We start from the raw sequence: 21,145 nt of genomic DNA, 5'->3' as shown, positions 1-21,145 counted from the left end.
GTTACAGAAATGAAAAAAAAAGATGCTGAGTTAATCATAGAATCATAAATGGAGAGCTAGAAAGGACACCAGACATCATCTATTCTAACTCCCTTCCTTTACAGATGAGGAAAGTAAAGGACATGGAATAGAAATGACTTTTCCAAGGCCTCATTGGTAATAAGCAGCAAAGATGGGATTTGGACCCAGGATCTCAGACTTCATTTCTCTGTACCACACTGCTTCCTAATTGATAGGAGCAAGCATGCCGGGTGGATAGGAGACACGAAATCCAAACAAAGTTCTTAAAGTTTGTAAGTCTAACTTACTGTCATCATATCTGTATTCACTTGGGTTGGGACTGTTGATAGTAATTCCAGGATGGTAACGATGGCCCTCAGGTTTCCAGGTGACCATTTGATCTCATCTTGCACCTCCCTGGTACTACTGGACAGATTCTGAAGGTACGTTGGCAGCTTCTCTTCTTGCTCAGGGCCCATAAGCAAAGTCTATGTAAGAAAAGTCACCAGTTAGTGAACGAGGCGCATTTCTTCATGAAGTCTCTTGAATACATTCCTCTGTCCAGGCTTCCCATTTCTGCCAACCCTGGCTCAGACCCTTGTTGTTTCATGCTTGGATTCCTAAATGACTTAATTTGCTTTCAGTTTTACTCTACACCCCTCCAACATGTCATGCTGGATTAACCTTCTAAAAACAGTTTGGATCATGTCACACCCCTACTACCTTCAATGGCTCCCTATTGTCAAAGCAGAGGTTCTTAACATTTTTTTGTGTGTGTCATGAACCCCACTGGTAGTCTGGTGAAGTCTATGGTCCTCTTCTCAAAATAATGTTTTCAAACATCTAAAATAAAACACATAGGACTACAAACAAAACTGATTGTGTTGAAACACTATTATCACAATATTTTTTTTTAAATCAAGTTCGTGGACTCCAGGTTAAGAATCTCTGGTCTATAGACTACTTTCAAAGTCCTTACCCTGGCATTCAAGGCCCTCTACGATCCCTCTTGCCAACTTTTCCAGACATGCCTCCAATTGTTTTCCACTTCAACCAGAATGGTGTGCTCATTGTCTAGAAACTCCCTGCCACATTTTCAATTCTGATTTTGCTCGTGTCTCGTCCTTGGCTTTTCCATCCATCCAAAGCCTTTATCTTTTGAAATTCAGCTCAAATCCTTTCTGCTTATGAAACCTTCCCAGATATCTCTCATATGGTGATAGTCCTTTTTTAATGAAATTCTATTATCGACTTATCTATGAGATTTTTACATTGTTGTACTCATCTCTGACATTATCGAATTTTTTCTGTTTGTCTAATCTTCTCATCTGGACTAAAACCTTCCCAAGGGCAGGGGGAAATAGCTTTCCTTTCTTTCCTTCCTCCCATTACCTAGTAGACTGGAGCTCAACAAATATTCCGCGATTGATTGACTTGGTATGAAATCGTCACAAATCACCACACTTTGGTGGTGTGGGCAGCTTCTGATGTGGAAATGCCCTCTACCAAGGTGGAGCAGCATCTGCTCTAGAATTTAGAGTCTTAGAAAATTTTCTAGGCTTACAGAGAAATTAAATGACCTGTCCAAGGTCACACAGTCAACATGTGACAGAGGCAGGTTTGAATACAGAGTCCAGCTTGGTCTTCTATACACCATACCACACTGTCTCTCTCTGATAACAACAATAGTAGTGGTCAATCAAGAAGCATTTATTAAACCTCTATTATCTGCCAAAGGGCTGTACTTGGTACTAAAAATGCATAGGTATTAGTCCCTGCCCTCAAGGAGTTTACATTCTATGGGGGAGACAACATGTATGTTTATAGGGATATATGTACAAGGTATTTTTGATAGGAAGGGCACTGGTAGTGGGGGAGATCAGGAAAGACTCACATGGAAGGGCATGCTTAAACTGAGTCTTGAAGGAGACTTGGGATTGTCGGAGGTGGAAATGAAGAGGGAGTGTCTTCTAGGCATGGGAGACAGTTGGTAGAGATGGGAAACGGAGTGTGAGAATCCAAGAGAGGGTCAGTTTGACTAGACTGTAGAGTGCATGAAGGGGACATAAGCTCCTTTACCAGAAGGAATTTTAATTTTTTTGCACTTAAGGGAGTATTTTGAACTCTTGTTGTGTAAAAACTGTTTCATTAATTAAAACTCATTAATTACAAAACTTTCACATTAATTATAAACATTTGCTTTCAGCAAGTCCTGTTATCAGTGGCAATATATCTACAGAATATTTATGATTTAATTTTTTTTTAATTCTTCATAATCATATCTCTAGCACCTAGCACAGTGCCTGGCACACAGTAGGTATTTAATAAATGCTCATTGATTGATTGTTTGGGTTGTCGTTGTTTAGTTTTATCTTGTTCTTTGTGACCCTATTGGTGGTTTTCTTGGCAAAGATTCTGGAGTGTTTTCCATTTCCTTCTTCAGTTCATCTTACAGATGAGGAAACTGAGGTAAACAGGGTTAAGTGACTTGCCCAGGGTCACACAGCTAGTAAGTATCTGAGGCTGGATTTTAACTCAGGTCTTCCTGACTCCATACTATCCACTGCTCCATCTAGCTGCCCATAATTGTTTGGGTAGTGTGTATTTTGGTTGGAAAGGCAGATTGAGAACAGTTCATCAAGGGCTCTAAATATCACAGAAGTTTCTATTTGATCCCAGAAGCAGTAGAGAGCCACTGGAGTTTATCAGGAAGAAGTCACATGATCAGACCTGTGTTTCGGGAAAATTTACTTTGGCAGCTGTGTGGAAGATGGATTAGATAGGAGAAAGACTTGTGACAGAGAGGTCAGTTAGGAGAAAGTTCAGATAGTACTAGTTAGAAAAGTCGAGGGCCCAAACTAGGGTAATGAACGTGTACATGAGAGGAAGTTGACAGGGGTAGCAGTGAAGGTTTGTAAGTGGCAGTGGACCAATGTTGGAGTCATGAGTTAAATTAAATTAAACTAATTAAATTAATTTAATTTAATTAAAGTGAATTTAAATCCCACGGACATATACTGGGTGTGTGATCCTATACAAATCAATTATTCTAGTTGGCGTGGTGGACACAGCACTGGGCTTGGAGCCAAGAAGATGCTTCTTCATGATTTCAAATCTGGCCTCAGACACTTACTAGCTGTGTGACCCTGGGCAAGTCACTTAACCTTGTTTTCCTTAGTTTTTCATCTGTAAAATGAGCTGGAGAAGGAAATGGCAACACCACTCCAGTATCTTTGCCAAGAAAACCCCCAAATGGGGTCACAAAGAGTCAGATGTGACTGAAATGACTCAACAGCAGCAAAACCCCAAGACATTTGAGAATGCTATAAGTTGTAGAACAGCTGCTGATCTGCATTATTGGAAGGAGTTTCTTCATCTGGAGTTCCTTTTCCTATGGAATTAATACTGGTGAAGTTATAGCTCTGATCAAAAGAAGTATAATAGCTAGTGTTTGTATAGTGCTTCAAGGTTTGCAAAGCACTTTACATGCATCATCTCATTCGATCCTCACAAACAGCCCTGGGAGGTACTACCTGTCTTACTATAATCCCTATTTTACAGATGAGGAAACTGAGGCTCAGAGAGGTTAAGTTACTTTCTAGAAATCACACAGCTAATATACAAACAGAGGTCAGAGTCCAGACCATGACTCTCTGCTTCCAAGTAAAGCATTCTTTTCATTATAAAAATTCATGCTGGAATGTCTCTCTATAGGAGTAATTTTATTAAAATTGTATTGATTTGGTCTATATAGATGAATTCTGAGAGGTACTTTTCCTTATTTTTCCCCCAAACTGGAAGAGGTCTAGAGTACATTTGTGATAAAAAGAAGTTTCCCTGGTAGAGGACTTGACTTTGGGGGACACTTCAGGAATGAATTTGTTTAGATTTGAAAGCAGAAGCATTGAGTTAATCAACATGAGGGATCTTATCCTATGGGATTTGTACATGGTGGAAAAGACACATAAAGAGCCTGAGAAATATTTCAAGGTCACACCACAAATGAGCCTCTCCTCTCCCAAGCCAGTCCTCTAATGGGTCATATTATTTATATAAGGGTTTTTTTTTTTGCATTTTAAATGTTATCTATCCTCCAGATTTTTTTAAAGGCAAAGTTTTGAGACTCATGAACTAAAAGATAATCCATTCTTCTGACTGCATGATGAAGACAGAAAGAAAGGTCTCCAAAATATTTATAGCAGCATATTCTGTAATTATAAAGACCTGGAAACAAAGGAAACACCCATAGTATGAGAAATGATTAATCACATTATGACCTATGAATGTAATGGAATTGCTGCACCATAATAAATGAAGATTACAGAGACATACGAGAAGACTTATAGAAACTGATGGAAAGTGAAGTAAGAAGAACCAGGAAGATAATCCATCATGGCTACCACAATGGAAGCAGAAAAGTCTACAAGAACAAAATGATGCTACGTAATTAGGGTGAAGAAGATGGATCACAAAAAGAGATTAAAAAATGTACCTCCCTCCCTCCTCCCTTCTTTGCTGGGGTGCGGGACTGTACAGAGCACTGCATATACTATCAAATTTGGTGGATGTGTCGGTTAGTTTTGCTGGATTTCTTTTTTCCCCTCTCCCTCCCTTTTTTTCTTATTCCTTGTTACAGTTTGCGATTCTGAGTAGCAGAAGGGGAGGGATATATTTGAAACTGTACATGACATTGAAACAAAAGTTATTAACCAAAATTAAACAAAAAGAAGGATGGATCAGGCAGTTTCCCTTCCCTCCAGGGAACTTTGGCCAAGGCTTCTCCAGATATAGTTGGAGAGTAAATATTATATTCATATATATATAATATATAATATAGCATATATAATATCATATGAATGTATCATATGATGATATAACATATAAAATATGGGGATTGTATATACACATATGCAAATATATATGATACGGTCACATTATATATAATATGGGAATATTATATTAAATATGGAATAATTATGTAAATGTATAATTAATTAATATAATATGATGACATAATTATAAATAACACATAATTATATAATAGCAAATTAATTATATAATTATAAATATAATAGTTATCTATTACATATGTAATATGGGAACATACACACACACACACAAACACACACATATATTTGGGAATGACCTTTGTCATGCCAAGCAGATTGTTGATCGGTGCAGAGATGCAGTTATTGTTCTTTACTTTCCATGTGGTGCCTTCACATATGTAAGTGATGGTTCCACCCATTTGATGTCTAGAGTTGTTAGGAATGTTTGAAAACTGGCACAATTTCCGAATCATTTTCCCCGGCTTGCCATTGCCTGTGATGGGATCTTGGCATGTGAAGTTTTCCTCTGTAGCGGAAAGAAAATGAAGCCATTTGAACAAAAGGAGTAAACACCAGGAGTGGTCTTTGGTAAAGTAGTAGTATTTGTCAGTTCATTTCAATTCCATTCAGTAAGTATTTATTAAACTTTTGCTACGTGGAAGGCACTGTGCTAGGCACTGCAAACGCTCTCTTCTTATCTCTTCCTCTCAGAATCTTCATCTTTCTCTAAGCTCCAATCCATTCTAAGAGTGCTGGTCCTGGAGTCAAGAGGACTAATCTTCCTGAATTCAAATCCTCACCAGCTGTGTGACCCTGGACAAGTGACTTAGTCCTGTTTGCCTCAGTTTCCTCATTTGTAAAATGAGTTGGAGAAAGAAATGGCAAACCACTCTAGTATCTCTGCCAGGAAAACCCTGGCAAATGGGAGCTGGACGTGAAGAGACGGACACAAATGAAATGGCTGAACAGCAACAACAAATGTGTGAGGCACCATGCTAGGCACTAGAGTTTCCTCATTAGAGGAAATGACAAGGCAAGGTTTGAATGCTCCTTTGGCCCTCCCTCTGTTGTTGTCACAGAGTGGAGGGAGGGCTTCCTATGTCGTGTCAAAACTCAAGTTCTCCTAGTGCTGGACCGCTGTATAATGGAAGCAGTCCCCAAAGTTCTCATGTGGTCCAACAGAAACAAGAAGGGGAGCTGACTGGTGCAGTGAATAGAGTTCTAGGTCTGGAGTCAGGAAGACCCAAGTTCAAATTCAACTTCAGAAACTTGCTAGCCCTGTGACTGTGGGCAGGTCACTTAACTTCTGTCTGCCTCAGTTTCCTCAACTATGAAATGGGGATCATAATAACTTCTATCTCCCAGGGTTGTTCTGAGTATCAAATGAGATAATATTTATAAAACACTTGGCAAACCTTAAAGTGCTATATGAATTCTAAGTATTATTAATTCTGAACATTTCCCTCATTGCAAAGACAAAAGCAAAAGAGGTCCTAAATTGGCTCAGGTATATCATCTTACATGATTCTCTTTATGATCCCTATACTTGTTAATGCTCTCTCTGTTTCTGTCTCTGTCTCTCTCCTTCCATACCTCCCACTGTCTCTGTCTCTCCCTTTCTCTGTGTGTCTCTGTGTCTTTCTGTTTCCGTCTATGTGTGTCTCTCCCTATCTCTCTAGCTCTGTTTGTTGCTGTTTCTCTCTTTCCCTCCCCTCTATGTGTGTGTGTGTGTGTGTGTGTGTGTGTCTGTCTGTCTGTCTGTCTGTCTCTCCCTCACTAGCTCTGTGTGTGTGTGTGTGTGGGGGTTTCCATCTATCTCTGTCTCTCTCCTTCCCTCCCCTTTTCCCCTCCTCTCTATACCTCTCTCTCTCTGTCTCCCCCTCTCTCTGTATGTCTCTGTGTCTTTCTGTTTCAGTCTGTCTCTCTCTCCCTATCTCTCTATCTCTCTCTTTTCCTCCCTCCTCCCCTCTCTGTAACTCTCTCTCTCTCTCTCTCTCTCTCTTTCTGTGTGTGTGTGTGTGGGGGGGTCCGTCTGTCTGTCTCTGTCTCTCTCCTTCATTCCCCCTCTCCCCTCTCTCTGTCTCCCCCTCTCTCTGTATGTCTCTGTGTCTTTCTGTTTCAGTCTGTCTCTCTCTCCCTATCTCTCTCTCTCTCTCTCTCCCTCTCTCTCTCTTTCTGTGTGTGTGTGTGTGGGGGGTCCGTCTGTCTGTCTCTGTCTCTCTCCTTCATTCCCCCTCTCCCCTCCTCTCTATACCTCTCTCTCTCTCTGTCTTCTTTCTCTGTCTCTCTGTTTTTATTTCTCTCTCTTGCTTGCTCTCTCTCCTAGAGTTATCTCGTATTTCCTTGTCTGCGTGTTTGCTGTATTTCCGGGGGGACGTAAGCCTCTGGACAGCAAGGACTCCCTAATTTTTGTCTCTGTATCCTCAGTGTATTGCACATAGAAGATACTTCATAAATGTGTAAAACTGAGATAAGATGAATAATCACAAAATCCTTGTCCTCAAGGAAATGAAATCTAATGGGAGACAGGATATGTATGCAAAATCAGTAGTAGTAGAATGCAAAAAAAAGGAAAAAGAAAGGGTCTAAACAAAGTGTAAAAAGTGTGAAGAGGGGTCATTTTCATGTGAGCAGATCAAGGAAGGTTTCATGGAGAAGTTGGAATCAGAACTGGGTTTGGAAAGCAAGGAACTGAATGTGCAAAAATGGGGAGGAAGAATATACCAGTCATAGGAGATCAAGTAGAGACAGTCTGTGCATGGTGCAGGAGACAGCAGGGGAGAAGAGGATGGGTCATGGTGCTGTATGGCTGAACTTTGTTGAAATGAAGGAAACTGAAAAGCATCCATCAGAGAGGTAGAGAATGAGGAGAGAGTAGAATGTTCCAGAAACAAAGGGAGAAAAAAGCATCAAAATAATGGGTGGGTGTGGTCAGCAGTGTCCCCTGAAGCAGAAATGCTGTGGTTTGTGAAAGGGCCATTGGATCTGGCATTTAGTTAATAGGCCATTGGAAGCAGCTTCAGCAATGGGATGAGAGCCCAATTACAAGGGATGGTGAGGAAGTAGAGACAGTGACTGTATACTGCTCTTTCTAGAAAATTAACTTGTAGTCAGAAAGGAGAAATTATGCATCTCTATATATTTGCGCACATAATTAAAAAATAATGTAACGAAAGTTCATAGTTTCTTATTAAAAGTCTCTTCCATGCTGCTCTTTGTAGTGTGAAATATTTGCGTTTGTTGATAATTGTCAAGTCAAATTCATAATAAAAAATAAAATTTAATTTTAAAAGATTTAAAACTCCAGACTTAGAACTGCAAATGACCAATTCCTTTTAATTGCCTCATTTTTGGAAGAGGAAACCGGAACCTAGAAAGGAGAAGTGGTTCACCTAATGTCATGAAGGGAGGAAGTGGTAAATCTAGAATTCTGTAGAATTTAATAGACTATTGTCTTTAAGGCAGGTGCTCCTTCTATTACTGAGCGCTGTCTCCCAGAGAAGGATCAATTGGAAAAGAAGAATTACAACACAGAAACAGAGGAAATTGTCAATGAAGCAAAGTTGTAGAGGAGACCGGAGGGGATAGAAGACATTAGCTTTGTCGAAGAGAAAAGTCACTTCATTTTTAAGATAGGAAGGAGGATTGAGAGGATGGGGAAAGACATAGGACCAAAGAAATATCAGGCTCAGAGAAATTAAATGACTAGTCCAAGGTCCCACAGGCAGTAAGCTACAGAAGCAAGATCTGAACTCAGGACCACTAACTTCAAATCCAACATTCTTTGGACCTCTGGACCTTCGAACTTGGGGCCTCTAACTTCAAATCTAATATTGTTTTCTATCCTCTGCTCCCATCCCAAAAGATTGTAAAAAAAAAAGGACAATACTAAGAAGACCATGATTCATTAATGACTTTGTGAATAGAGGGTGGAGGGAATGGTTACCTACTATCTTCAGTTGGGACAGGATTTGGGGGGAAGGTCATCATTACCTGAATACCAGATGATTTTCTGTAGCCCCACTCCAGTGTCAGAATAATTGGGAAGGTAGGGAGGTTGATTCATTCACCAAAAATCTCCCACCAATAGAATGCTTTAGCTCAGCACTAGCTACATTCGTTCATCCATCCATCGATCAATCATTGTCGTAAGTGGCCCCCACATACAACATACTATCTTGGGCAACGGTGGGGTAAAAAGTTAGAAATCAGTTATGCCCTTTGGATTGAAGCCCAGCAGCATTATGGAAGTGACAAGATGTTGGGTCCAGGTGATCTGGCTGCAGTGTGGGAGAGGAAGGAAATGGGCTCTTACCAGGAACAAAGTGAAGAGTCACTGGGGCGCTCTGGACTGTTTTGTTGACTGAGTTGATGAAGATACAAGATGCGTGAACTGTTTTGGAACACCAGGCAGTTGTGTTTGCCATTAAACTGTATTCATAGCAGACCCGATTTTCTTGAGTTTCTTTTACTAAAGAAAAGGAGATTTACAGAGGTTCACAGTGCAGCCTTGGACATGAAAGGTGTTTGTTCCTCTTCAACACCATGCCCTGCCCCCACCGCAGGTGGATGGGATTTGGCCAACCACCTCTCTAATGAGAAGCCCTTGCTATAGCCAGGCCATGCTCTTCGCCAAGCCAGGAGTATGCTGATTATTGACTCCAAGCCTTAACTTCTACTGTCTCTCCTACTGCAATGCTCCTCTCTATCCTTTTAAGCTAACTGAATATATTTATTTTTTTTACTGGGAATGGAGTTTTGAACTGATGATTTCATTGGTGGTGGAAACTCCTGTTGCAAAAATTCTTTCTATGGAAGTGTATCAGCAGCTTATCAGGTCTAAGTGGAAAGAGTCCTGGCTCTAGAGTTAAAGGATCTGGGTTTGATTCCTGCTTCTGATACCTATGTGACCTTGGGCAAGTCACATAATGCCCCTGGGCCTCAGTTTCCGCCATCTGTAAAGTGAGGGCACCATTCCATAGCTCCAGAGCTATTACTTAAGAGTCAGAAAGTTGCCTGAGACACTAAGAGACTAAAAAATTTGCTTGTGATCATGCAGCAACTATGTTTAAGAGGTAGTTCTTAAACTTGGGTCTTCTTGACTCCAAACCTGGCCTGCTATTCAAGGTGCCAATTTTTTTAATGTTTTTTGGAGAGGGGAAGGCAGGGCAATTGGGGTTAAGTGACTTGCCCAAGGTCACATAGAGCTAGTAAGTGTCAAGTGTGTGAAGCCAGGTTTGAATTCAGGTCCTCCTGACTCTAGGGCCGGTACTCTATTCACTGTGCCACCTAGCTGTCCCCAAAGTGCCATGTTTGAAGGGCCAGCTAATCCCTAGTTCCTACATGAGGCTTTTCTTAGCTGCTCAGGCCCACATTGATATCTCTGACCTTTGAAATCAAACAACATTTATTTTCTATATTATAGGCAGCTAGGAAAGAGTAATGGGCCTGGAGTTGGGAAGACCAAAGTTCGGATTCAGCCTAAGATGCTAGCTGTGTGACCCTGGGCGAGTCACTTAACCACTCTCTGCCTCTTCTCCCCTGGAAAATGAGGACAATAACAACACGGAACTCCCAGAACTTCTGTGAGGACAAGTTGAGATAATATTTGAAAATCAATTCACTTTTATGATTATGTTATCATTAATATAAGTATTTATTATAGTTGCATATTATATTGCCATATTGTACCATTATAATTAATTAGTATGATAACTGATTGTTAAGAATTATAATTATTATTAGCTGATCATCATTATTAGTTACATTATTATTATTATTAAGGTACTTATTCACTTACAGATTTGTGTTATTTCTTAACTATTCTGTACATATACATCTTGTTCCCCAAATGGATTTTGATCTCTGAACCTCAGGCTTCTTTTTGTCTTCTCTCATTAGACAGGGAGACCCAAAAGCTACTTGAAAGTGAGGATTGTTTCATTCTTTGCCTTGGCATCCCAAGCATCTGGCACTGTCTGGCATACAGTAGGTGCCAAATCAAGGCTTGCTGATTGAGAAATGCATAGTTATCATTTTATAAATACTTAGTAAATGACCTTCCTGAAGATCTGAGAGACTTTTCCATTAAGAAATTTTAGAAATGAGAGATTTTAGAACCTACAGGGCCAGAGAGGCTATCCAGTCCAACATCCATCACTTTAATAGATGAACACACTGATTCACATAAAAGCAATCCCCTAAATTGACTCTTGGGTTAGATACTTTGCAGGGGATTTGCTCTATGTCCCACATGCCTCCCACCCGACAAAGATTTGCCTACAGATGAGATAGAGGGATGCGGGGATGACTTTCAATGAAATGGACTCTCTGGCCTTCATTCCACTTAAGCATCTAGCAAAATATGATGGCAGCCAAGGATTATGGAACCTGCTGTTGCTCTTTTTGCCCAACTTCCTGAGTGTCTTGCCATTATCTTTGCATCTTGCCTATATCCACATGCATGAAGCAGTGTGATCATATGATGCAGTGGTTGCTCTTACCAGTGGGAAAGGACAAGCCATCAATCTGGAAAGTAACTCTGTAGTCTGTGGCCTCATGTATGCAGCACCGTAAGTGACAGATGCCCCCACAGGGAATGTCAGCTTCCAAGGGATCGAGCAGGATGTCGGGCTTCAGTGGCAGTGGGTAAATGGTAACGTCCTTGGTGGCTATGCTGTAGGAGCTCTTGTACCTAAATATGCAGTGATAAACCCCTGAGTGGAAGGAAGCAGAGACAGGCTATTAAAAAATCAACTCAATCATTCTCATGCTGGTGTCATTTCACAATGTCTGTTATCATTGTCGATCATATTCCATTGGATAAATTTAGGAGTAAAGATGCATGTACATTGTACAGTTATCCCTTCCACATCACAACTTTCCCCACTTCAGTTTTGCTATATCACGGGCTAGCATAAGAAATTAAGTATGAATTTTGGGGGCGTTTTGCAGAAGCTGCAGACAACACATGAAGGCCAGCAGATGACACAGAAGAAGTTTAGAAACTCAGAAATGCTTAAAATATATGTATAGTATTGTATACATGCAACCTCAATTTTACAATAATGTATTACAAACACCCTATAAAAGAAAAAAAGAAAAATTTCAGACTTCTCTGGTACAAAGGAAGAACCAAAAAATTTTATGAGGACTTTCCAGATCACAGGGGCACCGCTCTTTTAACCCCTACAATGTGTAAGGGATAACTGTACTATAAATGATGATATGACAGATGACATTTACATAACAATTTAAAATTTGCAAATAACTTTGCTTATATGTGATATCCCAAGGGACTTAGTGAAGTTAAAGCTTCCATAGCTTAAAACTTCACCAAAACCTTTGAGACACCATGTACTTCCTCATTTGAATCCTGAAGCAACAGTGTGAAGTAAGAACTTTGGTCTCATTATTTCTATTTTACAGATGAGGAAACTGAGGCTCAGAAAGGTTAAATGACTTTCCCATGTCCATATACCTAGTAAGCCAGAGGTGAGATTTGAACCCAGGTCTCCCCTGACTCCAAGTCCAGCAATCTGGACTTGGAGTCCTGGATTCTCTAATTCTGAATTCTCTGTTCTCTAATAATGATGATAATAACAATGACACCATTCTAATTATAATTATAATATGACAAACTGGTAAAAATAATCAGAAATCTTATAGGAATAAGTAAACATCACAGAGCAAGAGTAAATGCTGATACCAGGTAAATACCATTGAAATCATCAAATATGGGCTGGAAAGCAGGGACATGCATGAGCTCCCCCCCCAAGTCACTCCAAAAACCTATAAAAAATGGCTCTGAACAAATTTTAGAGCTGCAGAACCCACAGAATAGCAGAGGGAAGCAGGGCTCCAGCCCAGGACAGCCTGGATGGTCGCTGGGTAAGGTTTATCACGGAGCTGGGAGTGGAGTGGAGCAGAGCCCAGAGTGGGCTGCGCCTGGACCAACCAGACCAGGAGCTGGATGGAACAGACCCTACTGCCCTGAATCAGTGAGTTGCGGCAGTTACCAGACTTCTCAACCCACAAACACCAAAGACAACAGAGAAGGTTAGTGGGAAAAACTCCCGGGAAAAGAGCGAAAGGAGTTCCCAGTTCAGCCACCACCCTGGGGGCGGGCTGAGGTGGTACAGCTCTGAGGGCAGAACTACAGCTGCAGTTGTGTCCAGCCCCAGGCCCATGGGGGGGGGGGGCGGGGTAGGAATAAAGTGGTGGATCAGAGCTGGAGTGCAGAGCCTGTTTGGCTGGTGGTCCTTGGGGGAGGAGGAGTACTGGTGTGGCACAGCTTGCTGTGTAGAAATAGCCTTGAAAACAACAGTGCAGCCCCTCAAGCATGGGACAAAGTACGCTCTACTCTACAAGCAGTCATACTCTGACAAAAAATTCAAGAGTCAAGTAGTTGGCTGGGAACATGGCCAGGCAGTGAAAACGGACTCAGATTCAGACTCAGACTTTGGAATCTTTCTTTGGTGACAAAGAAGACCAAAACATACAGCCAGAAGAAGTCAACAAAGAGCCTACATCAAAAGCCTCCAAGAAAAACATGAACTGGTCTCAGGCATGGAAGAGCTCAAAAAGGATTTGGAAAAGCAAGAGAAGTAGAGGAAAAATTGGGACGAGAAATGAGAGTGATGCAAGAAAGCCATGAAAAACAAGTCAATGACTTGCTAAAGGAGAACCAAAAAAAGGCTGAAGAAAATAACATCTTAAAAAATAGACTAACTCAAATGGCAAAACAGCTCCAAAAAGCCAATGAGAAGAATGCCTTGAAGGGCAGAATTAGCCAAATGGAAAAGGAGGTCCAAAAGATCACTGAACAAAACACCACCTTAAAAATTAGACTGGAGCAAGTGGAAGCTAGCGACTTTATGAGAAATCAAGAAATTATAAAACATAACTAAAGGAATGAAAAATTGAAGACAACGTGAAATATCTCATTGGAAAAACCACTGACCTGGAAAATAGATCCAGGAGAGATAATTTAAAAATTATTGGACTACCTGAAAGCCATGATCAAAAAAAGAGCCTAGATATTATCTTTCAAGAAATTATCAAGGAGAATTGCCCTGATATTCTACAGCCAGAGGGTAAAATAAAAATTGAAAGAATCCACTGATCACCTCCTGAAAAAGATCCCAAAAAGAAAACTCCTAGGAATATTGTCACCAAATTCCAGAGCTCCCAGATCAAGGAGAAAATACTATAAGCAGCCAGAAAGAAACAATTTGAGTATTGTGGAAACATAATCAGAATAATACAAGATCTAACAGCTTCTACATTAAGGGATCGAAGGACTTGGAATATGATATTCCGGAGGTCAATAGAGCTAGGATTAAAACCAAGAATCACCTACCCAGTGAAACTGAGTATCATGCTCCAAGGCAAAATATGGATTTTCAATAAAACAGAGGATTTTTCAAGCTTTCTCAGTGAAAACACCAGAGCTGAATAGGAAATTTGACTTTCAAACACAAGAATCAAGAGAAGCATGAAAAGGTAATCAAGAAAGAGAAATCATAAGGGACTTACTGAAGTTGAACTGTTTTGTTTACATTCCTACATGGAAAGATGATGTGTATAATTCGTGAGACCTCAGTATTAGGGTAGCTGAAGGGAATATACATACATACTATACACACACACACACACACACACACACACACACACATATACACATACACACACATATATGTATATAGACAGAGGGCACACGGTGAGTGGCCAAAAAAGCAGTTCTGTTGGGAGGGAAGAGGGGGCAGGTGAGGGGGAATGACTGAATCTTGCTCTCATCAGATTTGACATGAGGGGGGAATAACATATACACTCAAATGGGTATCTTACCCCACAGAAAAGAAGGAGGAAGAAGATAAAAAAGGGGGGATGATAGAAGGGAGGGCAGATAGGGGGAGGAGGTAATCAAAAACAAACACTTTTGAAAAGGGACAGGGTCAAGGGAGAAAATTCAATAAAGGGGGATAGGTTAGGAAGGAGCAAAATATAGCTAGTCTTTTACAACATGAGTATTGTGGAAGGGCTTTGCATAATGAAACGCATGCGACCTATGTTGAATAGCTTGCCTTCTTAGGGAGGGTGGGTGGGGAGAGAAGAGGGAAGAGAATTTGCAACTCAAAGTTTTAAAAGCAGATGTTCAAAAAAAAAGTTTTTGCATGCAACTAGGAAATTCGATATACAGGCAATGGGGCATAAAAATCTATCTTGCCCTACAAGAAAGTAAGGGAAAAGGGGAAGGTGGGGAGTGGGGTGACAGAAGGGACAGTCGACTAGGGAAAGGGGCAATCAGAATATATGCCATCTTGGATTGGGGGGGAGGGTAGAAATGGGGAGAAAATTTGCAATTCAAACTGGTGAAAATTAATGCTGAAAACTAAAAATATTAAATAAATAAAATAATGAAATCATCAAATATAACTGAAAGTAGCTTACTTTGGAAGACAACCTATAGAACCACAAAGATCTAAAAGACCCTCCATGGGAGCCATCTGCATGAATTCAGTTAACATTATGTTGATGAAGAAGAGTCCAAGAAATATCTTGGTTTGCAGGAACAGAGGGGTTTTATAATGAGTGTAATTTCATCACCAGCAGAGACAACAGAAGGGTGATCTTTAAAGAATTTGGATTTAGTGATCAGTGTAGATAAAGTAAGGAAATGGTCGAATTCTGCAGCATATCACTAAAGGCTGTCAGATTTGGCACCTATCAAATATCTAGCAAGACATGACCTGGTGGCTAGATAAATACATCGGATGCTCAATTTCCTCCATTCATTAACTGACCGCAATTACACATACTACAAAAACAGACCTGAAAATGTTCTAGAGAGTTCAACCACCATTGGAACTAGACCATCATCATGCATTGAACCGTTGCCTGCAATTGCCTTGAGAGAAATAGAAAGGATAGGGATTCTAAATTACGAGTGATTCTGACCGAGAGCTGAATTTGCTGACTGACTCGGCACTACAAGACCAAGAAAGTGCTCCCACCTAGTTGGAAATATGAATCATCCCCAGCTTCTGCTCTGGTTGCATAAAATCACATCTAACTGAAAAAATGATAGAAATAAACTGAAGTACAATATTTTAATAAATGGCACCATCCCGAATACTCATCATTTCCAAGCTACATGGAACACAAAAACTTTTGATGCATATAGACCCAGTTGAGGAGAAGGAAATCATGTGGGAACTTGACGAGATAAATTCCATCCCTCTTGTTCTATCTGTGAATGGATTGGGACCAAAGATCCTTTCTGAAGACCTACAGAGGATGAATTTATTATCCTAATACTTTTTTTTCAACTATAGAAAGCAGTCATCTATTGTGCAATGGTATGTAGAACGTTGAACATATAGGAATGATAGTGGGATAGTGACTTGACCCTCGACTGTTTTTATTTGAACCTCATTGAGAAAGCTAGGTAATGTAGGGCAGCAAGGTGGCACAGTGGTTAGAGAGCCAGCCCTGGAGTCAGGAAGACCAGAGTTCAAATCTGGTCTCAGATACTTCCTGTGCGACTCTGGGCAGGTCACTTAATCCTGTTTGCCTCAGTTTCCTCATCAGTAAAATGATCTGGAGAAGGAAATGGCAAACTACTCTTTGCCCAGAAAACCTCATGAAGAGTTGGATACAATTGAAATGATTGAACAACATTGGAAAGGATGGGCAGAATGAGATAATAAAAATAATAATAAAACTCAATATATGTAAATATGAAATATAAATACAAAAATAAAAATAATTACTGCTCACATTACAATAGTAATTTTATGCTTTATAGTTTGTAATGTGCTTGCCTTATAATGACCACAAGAGGTTGCTAGTATAAATATTATTGCCCCATTTTATAGATAAGGAAACTGAGGCTAAGATTTGCCCAAGGTCACACAGCTAGTCGATTAAAGAATTAGTCCTGGAACCCAGGCCTTCTTTTAGCTGAGCACAAAATCCAGTGAATTTTTCACTGCACCGCACTTTTTTTTTAGTATCTTTTTACAATGAGTTCAAAGAAAATTTTCAGTGTAGACATTATAGACCAAAAAACTTTTATCCAATGATGTCTGATTAATGGCTTGACTGACTCTCACAATCTAGGGGCAGGAGGCATGAGACTTCCCCCTGGAGAGTCCCTGTCCTCCCTCCCCCACTAAAGTACCAACCAGAATTTGCAATGGGGAGCATACACACTTTTTTTTTTGGCAGCTTCTGCTCAGCCATGAGGACTCCATGGCACTACCCAGGTAGAAGAACTGAGTTCCTTCTTACTTTCTTGAACTTACAAATGAGGGTGCTGGTCAAAAACAATATCACATGCCAACCAGCAGAATCATGATGAGAGCTCAGGGAACCTGATTCCCTGAAGTTTGCTTCAGTTACTTCTTTATGAACAAGAATCAAATGTAGTTGATAGAGCTCTAGGCTTGGAGGCAGGATGACCTGAGTTCAAATCTTGGCCTCTACTGTTTGAAAAATGTGTGACTTTGACCAAGTCCCTTAACTTCATTGAGTTTCAATGCCATTATTAGTAAAATGGAAATAATTCTACTTGCTGTATTAACCTTACAGGTTGCTGTGGGCTCAAACATGATGACGTATGTTAAGATTTTTGAGCACTTACAAATATAAGCATCAGATATTATATTGACATGAAATGTTCGGGTGAAAGGAGGCCTCTGAATGTGTCATTCCTTCTGAATCTCATGCCAGATATGACTTCCTTCTCCCAATTTTAATTTGGAAAGGTGATTTTTGCCTATAAGCGTGTCTAGGTGAGTTCATCCTATTCAGATCCTATCTTCACCTATCTCATCGATATCATAGCCATTATTACCAAACCTCAGTTCCTGTTCTCTGAAGACGTTATCCAGGGCTGTTCTGTGAGGCCTAGAAGGGTTGCAGTAGATTATTTTAGGCAGCCAGAGGGCACTTGATACTGGAGAGTCAGGAGAGAGAAGTGATAGGAAATGGGAGAAGGCACCAAAGAAATGCCTGGTCTACAATCTGGCCTAAGCTGACCCTGGAGCAATCCAAGGAGAAAATATTCCAGGTGTACTCTTCCCTGATCCAAATGGATTCTTTTCCCTCCCTGAGGGTGTTCTGGGGTTTCTGTCTCCCTGAACAGCCTTGTGTCCATAGGTCTCTCCTACAGGTCTCCACCTACCTTCTTAAAAGTTGATTTGATTGCTTGCCTTTTGCAAGACTGTGATGTTCACCCCACGCATCAGCATCACTGATTGTGGCTCTGATCCATAGTGTCCTTTTGTACTCAAGGACTAAAATACCCCTTGATATGGTCTATTTATGGGAGTGAAATGTGAACTAATTATAGCATTCTTATTTTTTTAAAACTTTATTTTATTTTTAGTTAATTTATGGAATAAAACAATCATTTAAATAGCATAGCATAGTATAATAAAAATGTGATCGCACATGAAACTGCAAATCTATTATGTACAACTTGTTATTCCTTTTAAATATGTAATCAAATTATTGTTTCTTGTTTTTCTAGCCCAACAGTTCAGTACAATCTGAAGGACATGAACCCTTTAGCCAATTTCTTTACCACAGAGGAGTTAAAATACCAAATACTCTATTCATATCAAAAGTTACATGTGTTTATACATACACACTTTTCTCTATATTATATTTATATGTATATATATCTATGTATATAGTTTTTATATATTTTATATCATATATTTACATATATGTAGTTTTCTATATATTTCTGTATCATATATTTATATATACATCTATGTATATATGGACATATAAATATGTCACTTTCCTAGTAGTAGCCATACAAAGAATTGTCTGCTATGAACATTAATAGCAGCACTTTTATAGTAGTTTAAAAAGTAGAAATGAAGTATGTTCACATCAGTTGGGGAATGAGTAAACAAAATGTGCAGCGCATGAACATAAAGTTATTTACCGCTCCATAAAAATGAAGAAGACACAGAGGCAGAAGAAGACATAAGAATGGTCACAAAGTGAAGTAGAACCTGTAATGCGAAATATAAAACGACTACGGGAATGTAGATGGAGAGGACAACAAAACTGAAGACTGGATAATTAGAATGAACAAGCTTGACCCTGAAGAAGGGATATAAGGATGCACGTCCTTCCGTTCTTTAGGCAGCTAGGCAGTAGAGCGGGCAGAATACCGAACCTGGAATAAGGAAGACCGGTTCAAATCTGGTTTTAGATACTTACCAGCTGTGTGACCCTGGGTAAGTCACTTTTGTCTGCCTCAATTTCCTCAACTGTAAAATGGGGTTTGTGGCACACCTACCTCAGATGGTTGTTGTAAGGATCAAATGGGATAGTATTTGAAAAGCACCTGGAAGATAGTAGGCACTTAGTAAACGCTTGTTCCCTTCTCCTTGCTTTGTAGAAGGTGGGGGACTATGGGTGTGAAATATTTCATATAATGTTGGACTTGGTGTTAATAAGTTTTGCTGAATTGCTTTTTTCCTTTATTTTCTATTTTTTTTTTCATTATATGGGACAGCTCTCTGTATGGGATAAATAAAAATGGTATGATAATTATAAAAAATAAATATGGTATAAATAAAAATATGTCAATAAAAGTAAAACAAATTAAAAAAACCTTCCACAATGTGATATAATAATAGCTGTAGCTAACATTTACGTAGTGCTTACTATGTGCCAGGCACTTTGCGAAGCTCTTTACCCTTCCACTCACCATTCCATTCTCTTGTTGCAGTCTCTACGGCAAGTACTGATTCAGCTCTATCAGGATATCTCTTGGTGACATAAAACTTTGGGTTTATTTTGGTTCCAGCTGAAGTGTTCCAGAATACTGAGTCATAGCTACTCACATCGCTGATGCACTTTATGGAGAAATTCTGTCCTTCAGAAATAGCAATCAGGCCTGGAGTTACTGTCAGATTGGCTGAAAAAAGCAAAACACAAACAATGCCAAAAAGATCGGTCTTTTTTTGGTAGTATCCAGAAGGAGACCCTCTTAGGATAAAGATGGATACAATGGACCATCCTCTGTCCTTGGTCTGGAAAAGATGGGGTCCTCAGTGTTCCGTTGTTTGATTAGTTTCCAGCCTGTCGCTGGTGGTGCTTTGAGCCACACATTTCCACCACATCCCTTCGGAACTTGTTCACTTCCTCTTATGGCTTAGAATTATATCCTGATAATCAGCGGTGACAAAAGGCTGAAAATTCACAGGTGTTGACCTCTAACCCAAGCCATGCTGCTAACCCACTCCTTCCTAGCATCCTGACATGGATACATTAGAGTAGAGAAGAGGGACACCAGGTTGACGAGGGAATTCTTAACTCTCTTAGGTTGAGCTGAAGGAATTGGAGGTGTGTAGATTGGAGAAGAGAAAGCTGGGGGTGAGTTGAAGTGGTGGAGGAGGGGAGATGATCACGGTATTAAAATATTTAAAGAGCTGTCATTTGGAAGAGGGGTGATCTGTTTGTTCCCAGAGAGAATTGGAGTCAATGAGTGAGCGTTATAATTGGACACAGGAAGTACATTTGAACATTTCAGTTCCATATAAGGCAAAATACCCTAACAATTATAGCTCTCCCCAAGTGGAATAGACTACCTCAGCAAGGAGTAAGACTCCCTATGTAGTTCTAAGGATCCCTTTTTCAATTGATTCCCACATAACAATAATCCCTTATGGTTTTGTGAGGAATTAGTATACTTTTTTACATTTTTAGTTGGACTGGGTTTTTAAATTTTTTAAAAACTTTTTTGTTATCTTTTTATTTTTACTTCACCTAATTTTTTTTTTTTTTTTGGTGAGGCAATCCGGGTTAAGTGACTCGCTCACTAGCAAGTGTCAAGTGTCTGAGGACGAATTTGAACTCAGGTCCTCCTGGGCTGGCGCTGTATCCACTGTGCCACCTAGCTGCCCCCTTCACCTAATTTCTACTCATATTGCAACCCATGCTTCCTCCCGGAGTAGTCCCTTATAATAAAGAACTTTTTAAAAAGAAAAAGAGGTGTGGTGGCAAAGAATCGAAAGCTGAGGGGATCCCCATCAATTGGGTCAGTTGGGGAATGGCTGAACAAGTTATGATATATGAATGTAATGGAATACTATTGTGCTGTAAGAAATGATGCAGTGGGTGGGTTCAGAAAAACCTCTGATGAAGGGACTCTGAATTTAGGGAGGATCATCAATTTAGGTTAGCCAGGTGACTCAGTGGATAGAGCGCCAGGCCTTGAACTCATCTTTCTGAGTTCAAATTCAGCCTCAGACACTTACTAGCTGTGTGATCCTGGGCAAGTCACT

The 21,145-nt window shown here is 40.0% G+C and overlaps 1 protein-coding gene across 3 annotated transcripts in view; it reads right to left on the bottom strand.

Moving 5' to 3' along the window:
* The window catches only part of ADGRF5 (adhesion G protein-coupled receptor F5), a 158,195-nt gene that overhangs the window by 16,550 nt on the left and 120,500 nt on the right, over positions 1-21,145 (bottom strand). For all 3 annotated transcript variants that reach the window (XM_036766095.1, XM_036766094.1, XM_036766096.1), the window contains exons 12-16: positions 19,567-19,776; positions 11,333-11,545; positions 9,145-9,300; positions 5,147-5,355; positions 309-488 (exon numbers count right to left, since the gene is read on the bottom strand). In XM_036766095.1, coding sequence (XP_036621990.1) covers positions 309-488; positions 5,147-5,355; positions 9,145-9,300; positions 11,333-11,545; positions 19,567-19,776 — 968 coding nt within the window. The remainder of the gene's footprint in view (positions 1-308; positions 489-5,146; positions 5,356-9,144; positions 9,301-11,332; positions 11,546-19,566; positions 19,777-21,145) is intronic.

Source organism: Trichosurus vulpecula, chromosome 7, assembly GCF_011100635.1.
Source record: "Trichosurus vulpecula isolate mTriVul1 chromosome 7, mTriVul1.pri, whole genome shotgun sequence".
Lineage (NCBI taxonomy): Eukaryota > Metazoa > Chordata > Mammalia > Diprotodontia > Phalangeridae > Trichosurus > Trichosurus vulpecula.
The sequence above is the reverse complement of the archived record's forward strand: the minus strand, read 5'-3'. Positions and strand labels throughout refer to the sequence as shown.